Genomic DNA, 8643 nt, shown 5'->3' with positions numbered 1-8643 from the left:
GTTTGCTTGACAAAGACTAATTTCTCTTTCTTTTTAGGTAAATTTAAATATAATTGTATTAAAATATTTTTACATAATTTATAAGATAGATATAAAAAACTATTAAGATTCATTAAAAAAATTATTCATATAAAATAAAAATTACTTTAATTTAATAGAAAAATAACGAAATTTTAATATAAAAAGCCTTAGATAATTATTATTTTTAGTAATAATTTATTTTTAAATTATCATTATTATTTGAATAATTCAGATGTGGAATGATTCAGATATGTATTGTCACGACCCAACCTATGGGCCGGACCGGCACTAGGACCTGGGTCAGCTTAAAGCCCCCGAGGCCCGTAGTAAGCCTAACTGTTCATTAACCCAACTCTAAGGCCCATTTGGGCCCAATATCAAGAAAACAAACGGACAGAGTCCGGCCATAAAATGGACTTTCCAACGGGGAGTTTTCGACTCACCCGACCTGTAAACACAATATATAATCAATTTGGGAGCTCAGCTCACCCTCCACATACTCATTAACATAATAATAAATGGGAGCTCAGCTCCCTCATCCCATCTATCAAACATGCATATCATTATACGTTTACAGGTCCAACATGATAATAATATTACAGACCATAATCAAATAAATACTTCTAACACATGCGGAAATTCTAGGAGTTAATAAAATTTCACAAACATTGATAAACAACCTGCGAGGGAGAAAAGCAGGTTAACCAAAATAAAATCCTCCTGTAACCTGAAAAAAATATTGAACAGGAGTGAGCGTTCGACTCAGAGAGTAAAATATCAATTTTAACCATAATCTCTATAACTATCTAAATCTAATGCACCCTGTAGAGTGAAATGCAACATCCACATCATTTTCACATCATAACATCACAAAGGTAATTTGGAGCACTCACGCACCCTGTAACATCAATCATAATATATGGGAGCTGATCCCCTATACAGCTCTCTTAAATCCAACCTGGTGCCAAGAACTCATTTCGGACTTCCACTTAAATACCAAATCGGGGTCCCAGAAGAACTCAAGCCGTGTCTACCGAAGGACCGGTCCCAATGAAGAACTCAAGCCGTGTCTACCCGTCCTATCCATAGTCCACACCACATCACACGCAAGCCAACGCACGCACACTGCTCCAAATTACCACAACAACATACATGGCACTTTAACATTTATCAATGCATCAAAAATCGTGCCTAGAGTTTAACTACATAAATATATGCATATAAGTGATGCATGGGCATGCTGAACATATAATAATATCGAAATTACAATTAAAATTAATATTCTACTCACAAACTTGACGACAAATTACATGGCGGTGGGCGGAGGAAGAAGGTCAGCTCACCTGACAATTACATTACATCTATTTAATAAATTTGACTCAATACAAATAAAGAAAAAGATCAAGTACGTCCTAAGTCGTGCCGAAAATCCGGCAGAGTCTCCTCTATACCTAGGACCTACCCAACCTGCAAAAGGGCTAAAAACGCACTTCTATATTCACAATCCATATATCAACAGTTCAATCATATCACACAGCCCCTCCTGGGCCCATCAAATCAATCACCCATCACAATACGCAAAATTTCAATTTAGTCCTTATCATTGATCATTTTTGCAAAAACTGCCCAAACAAGCTCTAAAAATTATAAAACTTTGCCCCGCGGTCCTTAGCAATATTACTAAGCTATTGCAAAAAGAATCGTAATTTTCTAAGCTACCACGAATATTTTATGGATTTTTAATCCTATTTAAGCACTAGAAAATTACGAAAAAGCAAGGTTTGGGTTTACCTTTGCCGATTCCGACTTCTGGAACGCGCTCGGGACGTCTGACAATGGGAGGCTAGCCAAAACCTCAGCCCAATTCGGAGACTTTTCCCAGAACAGTCCATCTGCCCGAAATTTACAGACCCGATCAACTGTCGAATTTCCGCGAATCGAGGATACCTACACGAAGCCCATAACACGGGGGTTAGTACATAAATTTTTCAGAATTTTCTAAGCTCATTTAATGCTCGAAAATACACTGCGAAGTTCCGTGAGACCCACTGAAAAACGGTGTCGGAAAAATTCGAAATTTATGTCGTTGCGAAGCTCTCGACGAATGGAGCATGCTGGTGGCCTCGGTTTCCTCGTGGGATTCACGGTTTTCGAGAAATCTAGCCCAAAAATCGAAATGGGCTAAAATCTTCCCGAGCAAAAATCGGACAATCCGCTCGATGGATTTCGGCGTTTTTGGTGTCTATGGAAAGCTCTCGCCAAGTAGATGATTTTGGACACAAGTGGCGTCAATCGGCCGCGTTCAGGCGCGTTTGGTTGGCTGGCTACCGCTGGGCTGGTTGGCTGGCTGCGCTGAAGCGGAGAGGAGAGAGAAACGAGGGAGAGAAGGGCGAGAGCCATCGCGCGCGGGAGAAGAAAAGGAAGAAGGAAAAAGGGCCGGTCCGATTCGATCGGTCCGATCCGATCCGGTTCGATTCGGCCGGTTCGATTCAGGATACAAAATTTTGAACTTTTTACTCTGCCTCGGGACCGAAAACGAGGTCCAAAAATTCCGAAAAAATTTCATAAAACTTAGAAAAATACGTAGACTCCAAATATATTTTTAGTTTTGCCACGTGGTCTTTAAATTAATTTTTAAAAATCCTCAAAGTTTATATTTTCGGAAAATCGAACCCGATTTTTAAAATCCGAAAAATCTCAAAAAAAATTCATAAAATTTAAATAAAATTAAAATACCAAAAATACTCATAAATAATAAAATTTTGGGGTGTTACATGTATTATTAGAATGATTATTATTTATTATTATTATTATTATTATTATTATTATTATTATTATTGAAAAGTAAATAAGGTATTTATTATTATATTAAAATATTTTTACATAAATAATTATAAGATAAAGATAAAAAAATCTATTAGTATTTAATAAAAAAGTTATTCATAAAAAAAATATATCTTTCTATTTTTATAAATAATTTTTGTCAAAAGTTGTGTTATATATATATATATATATATATATATATATATATATATATATATATATATATATATTTATTGAATTATTAAAAACTAATTAAGTAGAATTTAAATACAAATAAATTTTAAATTTTAAATTTATATAAGTTCTAAAATTAATTAAATAATAAAAGACATTTTAGACAATACTAATATTTTTTTCCTACCTTCATATATTTTTGTATAATATAGATTATTTAGCAACATATTCCATGGCTAGTACACAATCTACATCGTCAATAATCGATAGGCAGTGTATCAATACAAGATATTGCATGTTAGCATTAAAGATAAAAAAAAAAAATCACAAATTATGCCCGTCTTTCTAAATTTTATTTATATTTATCAAATATGTTTTGAATTTGAAAAGTATGATTTTGTTTTCCAAATTATTCAATGTGTGGAAAAAATACGAGATTAATCTTCCAATGTTAGCAAGAATTATAAAAAGAAATTCTAAATGCTCTTATATCAATTTTGACAGCAGAACAAATATTTAATGTGAAAAAAAAATATATTAAATCATACACCAAAATAATTCTAAATTGTTAGAAGCATAAGTTTGCATTTAACTATTGAACTAAAATTATATGTCGCCAACAAGAAAATATAATGAAAAGCGTTGATAATAACTCAACAAGCCACGATACATTAAATATAAATGAAAATTAAAAGAAAAATTAATTATAAAATAAAAAAGTTTGTGAACAATGAATGCTTTGATTTTTCCGTTCTCAATAAAATATATAGATAATTTAATTATTAAATAATTAAATTTAAGTATTTTTATTTTATTTTTTTTTTTATTAACTTTTATTTTTAAAATATTTAAAAATAAAAATTAAAACCACCTTCAAATCGAACCAAAAATTATATAAATTTGAATTTAGAAGATTCTATCCTAACTTTTCCTTTAAATCAAAGTGAAATCATCAACTTTAATCAAAATTCGATCGAAATCAGTTCACACCCATATTTACTCTATCAGATTATCATATATATTATTACATTTTCATAGACAATCATCACTAAAAAAAATAAATTCAAACTATTTTTTTATAAATATTAATAACTAATTAAAATTTTATTATTGTGAAGGAACTTTGAATATGTACTTTTTTCAACCGAGAATTCATATAATTTCATCTAAAAATAAATAAAAATTTATTCGTTTAGGCGTTTAATTCCATTTTTCAAAACATGGGCTTGGAAAAAAGAACGTGCTTTTTAAGGGACACGGACCACCTGCTTTACCGAGCATGGTAGCAATTGACAGAGCTTGATAAGCCCAGAATTTCTTTGGATCCCGGTCGGGTGATCCAATTCCTGATCCACTCAGAGCTAACGAAGAAATAATAATAATAATAAAATAAAATGAAAAGAAATTTAAAAAATATCAAGAAGCAAGGGCGACTATATTCGCTCGAGACGGCCCTCTGCTTTGTGGGGCGATGGAAACAAAGGCAGAGTCGAAGCGGAATCCGCCATTTCATCTTCCCCTTATTATCAACCTTCTAGTCTTCCTCTCCCATTCTCTTTCAATCTGTCACCTCTCTAAAACCCAATCCCATTGAAAATTCGAAATCTCCCAAACGGCTCCAGTTCCATCTCTCTTCATTTTATAATGCCAGGATTTGAAGTTTGTTCGAGAAATTCACTTTCAAATGACCAATCTCTAAGTCCATTTTTGGTCGATTTAAGTTCGAATCCTGGTTCATTCACTTGTGGCGGCATATTTCTCGAGCCCACCATTTCTTCTTCTTTTGTTAATCTCATTTCTTATAGGAGTAGTTCAATTAGTATTTCGAGTTTGATTTCTTGTTCTAAACACACGGTTTTGGGGGGATTTAGGAGGGAAAGGAGCAGTCAAGTGGCGTTTAGTGGTTTCTTTTTGTCCGTGAGCTTGAGAAACGATGGACCTGGACTTCTGCACGAACCGAAGGTCTGTTTGGTGCAAAACGGAGATGCAAAGAGCGTCATTGAGGAGGTAAAGGTGCTTGACGGAGGTGAAGTTGTTTTGGAGAGAAGAAGGAAACGGAATGTTAGTGTACGAGGACACGGTGCTATGAACACTACCAAGCATTTGTGGGCTGGAGCTATTGCAGCTATGGTTTCAAGGTCTGTGCTCTTTTTTATTTTATTTTATTTTATTTTTTAAATTGGTTTATAAGTTTATCTGTGTTTGCTCTTGCGGCTCCCTCCTCCTTTACTTCCTCTTATTTTGCTTGTTCTCATGAAATAATTGAGCATTTTGTTTATATGTAATTTGTTCGAATTTCCACGTTGATTGTAGTTCAAGGAATTAAAGGGTGATTGTTTTTTCGACTGCAAAGAAATTGAATTGTTACATCATTAATTCAAATTTATGGTCCTTTCTTTTAGCAATGAGAATGAGACTGCAGCAATTAATACAAAAGGATTTTTTTTTTCTCCTCGCATGTTTAGTTTTCCTTGGAAATGAAATGGGAATGGAAATGGATGTTTAGATCTCAAGAATCCTATTCCAATTTTATTTTTGAAATAACTAAACACAATTTATTAATAACCTTAAAAATTATACTTCATAATCTTAAATTCAAGTTATTCGAATATAAAAATATCATACAAATTTTGGATCATTTGTGAACAAAACAAGAAAATGTAATCCTATTTCTTGCATTCCCCTCATTTCCATAGTAAACCAAACATGGCCTTCAATGTTTTCACTTCCAAGTTCCAACATTATTTTAATTAAGAATTTTTTTTGAATTGATTCTATCATCAGCATTTGATACCACAGTGATAACTGAATGCTGTTTTATATTACCATGGTGTAATGTTTATAGGATATTGATTTAGTTGCTGTATTAGATTGCTTCCTATTTATCTAAGCAAAAGCTGTTGTACCAGAACTTTTGTTGCTCCACTGGAGAGATTAAAGCTGGAATATATGGTTCGTGGTGAGCAAAAGCACATATTTGACCTCATTAAGACAATTGCAACTACACAAGGCTTGAAAGGCTTTTGGAAGGGGAACCTTGTCAACGTTCTCCGTACAGCTCCATTTAAAGCAGTCAATTTTTGTGCATATGATACATATAGGAAGCAATTGCTCAGATTATCTGGGAATGAGGAAACCACAAATTTTGAGAGGTTCATTGCTGGTGCTGCAGCTGGCATTACTGCTACCATTCTTTGTATACCACTTGACACTGTATGTGAAAACTTGAGATTTTGTTCCCTTTTGTAGTTTTCTTTGCTCTTGGTCATGCTCTTACATGTACAAGTAGAACAACAATGCACTCTTGTATGCTGCAACTTTTTCTACTGACCCAACTTGACTGTACATGGCTGTTTGTATTTTACTGCTGATATTGTAGAATTCAGATGGAACTGGGCCTGAGTGCTTGATGATTATTAGCATCTGTTGTCAAAACTAGTTCTGAATAGTTCAGAGTGCCAGGCTGTGTCTAAGAGTTAATAATCTCATTTTTACATTTTTTTTTTATGTATTCATGGCCATGAAGTACATACATAGAAAAAATATGGTCTGAAAATGGCAAAATGCCCATAGAACAAAGATATCATGTTTGCAACTGAAACAGCTCATAGTGAGCTGATAAGTTGGACATTTTTTTTTTTACTTTTTGACTTAATTGTTTTCAATATGTTGATTTCCCAAATTCATTTTCTTGTAATATTGTGGCAGAGATAAGTGCTTTACATGACTTGTTTGTGAAGTAAACATTATTATAATAAGAAATCAATGTAAACCATTATGGACAATGTTTCTCAGCATTGAGTGTTTTATTGAACCACTTGGATCTAGAATGGTATACTGTAGATTACTAACATGGAAATTAGGATTGTTGCTGTATTTTCCAGTTCTCTATGTTTGTTTGCTGCTGACTATCTATGCTTTGAATGTGAATGGGGCAACTTTGTGACTATGAGTTACCTGTTTGGAAATGGTATAATATATGATAAAAACAATTATTTAGTTGTGAAAAGAACCTTTCCTGCTTTTTTGTGACTTGGAAAAAGAGATAAAGTAATTCAATATTTTCTATTAGGCTTTTTATTTTGAAGTATTTGGAGTAATTTGGTTTAGTATCACAGCAACAAACAGAAGTTTGGCCCTAAAAAAATGATATAGTAGCAAAGGAGCCAAGTAGCCATCCTGAACTGGGGCTTAATTGAGATTAGTAGAAGTTTGGACTATTGAAGGTGCATTTGGGGTATCAAGTTGTTCATGCTTGCTGTGTTCTTTTTTCCATGCATTTTTTTTGCCCAAGATCATCACTGAATTCTAAATCAAATGTCAATTGATGTATCTTGCAGATCAGGACCAAGATTGCTGCACCTGGTGGGGAAGCTTTGGGTGGAGTGATTGGTGCTTTTCACCACATGATCCGAACTGAAGGTTTCTTTTCCCTTTACAAGGGCTTAGTACCTTCTATCATAAGCATGGCACCTTCAGGGGCAGTTTTCTATGGTGTCTATGATATATTGAAGTCTGCCTATCTGCATTCACCTGAAGGCAGGAAAAGAATAGAGAGCCAACTTGGGCAGGAATTGAATGCTTTGGACCAGCTAGAGTTGGGACCAATCAGGACATTACTGTATGGGGCAGTTGCTGGTGCTTGTGCAGAAGCTGCTACTTACCCATTTGAAGTTGTGAGGAGACAACTTCAACTGCAAGTTCGGTCTACTAAGATGAGTGCGCTGGCAACCTGTGTCAAGATTGTTGAGCAAGGTGGAATTCCGGCTCTGTATTCCGGACTCATTCCCAGCTTACTGCAGGTATGCATGTAGAAGTTCAGTTCCATGTGATGGTTACAAGTTTTTGCTATTTACTGATCTCCTTCCGGAATTTTGGCTTGTCAGTTCAGCTCACATTTTCTGATAGCTTTATGTTTTGCATTTTCAGGTACTTCCCTCTGCAGCAATAAGTTACTTCGTCTATGAGTTTATGAAGATTGTTCTCGAGGTAGCATGAATGAATAGAAAATAACTGGTAGGAGGTTGTACAGTGACTCAAAGATGAGCACAGAACATAAATCAAAATGCTAAGAGTTATCATTTACACTTGACAATTACCATCGAATTTCTCAACACATTGCTGGTCTTCAAACTTAAGAAATAAAGAACCTTCTTAAAACCTAAAATCTCCTTTGCTTGATTCAATATATTTTCTTTTTCTATTTCCTGTGGCTAGTATCTGATTTTCACCTCTTCCTACTCTAATACTCAGATTCTGTTGATATTAGTTCAAGTGTGAAAATCACTGCTAGCAAAATTGTCATGTTGCATCTTATCTAGGATTCATAATGTGAAGAAGCATTCTAAAAAGAAATCTGGTGTATCTTTTTCTGCCATATTGCTCAGCTTATGGGAATAAAGGAAATTAACACAAAAGAGCTAAAAGAATCGAAGTGAGAATGTGATTTACACATTTTGTCATGTATATATGCTACTTTTAATTGGGATACATCATATATGCATTGGCAATGGCGTTTGATCATTATGAATGTTAGATTTTCTCATATAAATCATATCTTCTCATCTAAATCATCACCCATTGTTTCCTGCCTGTATGCAAGACCTTGTGGGTGCTTAAGAACTT

General features: G+C 34.0%; 1 protein-coding gene across 1 annotated transcript; it reads left to right on the top strand.

Moving 5' to 3' along the window:
• Positions 1 to 4428: 4428 nt before the first annotated feature.
• LOC110668636 (probable mitochondrial adenine nucleotide transporter BTL3) lies at positions 4429 to 8185 on the top strand. The gene is made up of 4 exons (XM_021829965.2): positions 4429 to 5156; positions 5928 to 6231; positions 7359 to 7820; positions 7948 to 8185. The coding sequence occupies exons 1-4, from the start codon at positions 4663 to 4665 to the stop codon at positions 8014 to 8016; spliced, it is 1329 nt and encodes a 442-aa protein (XP_021685657.2). The 5' UTR covers positions 4429 to 4662; the 3' UTR covers positions 8017 to 8185.
• Positions 8186 to 8643: the final 458 nt, after the last annotated feature.

The sequence above is a fragment of the Hevea brasiliensis genome, chromosome 12, assembly GCF_030052815.1.
Source record: "Hevea brasiliensis isolate MT/VB/25A 57/8 chromosome 12, ASM3005281v1, whole genome shotgun sequence".
In the NCBI taxonomy this organism is placed as follows: domain Eukaryota; kingdom Viridiplantae; phylum Streptophyta; class Magnoliopsida; order Malpighiales; family Euphorbiaceae; genus Hevea; species Hevea brasiliensis.
This window is presented reverse-complemented; position numbering and strand designations above follow the sequence as displayed.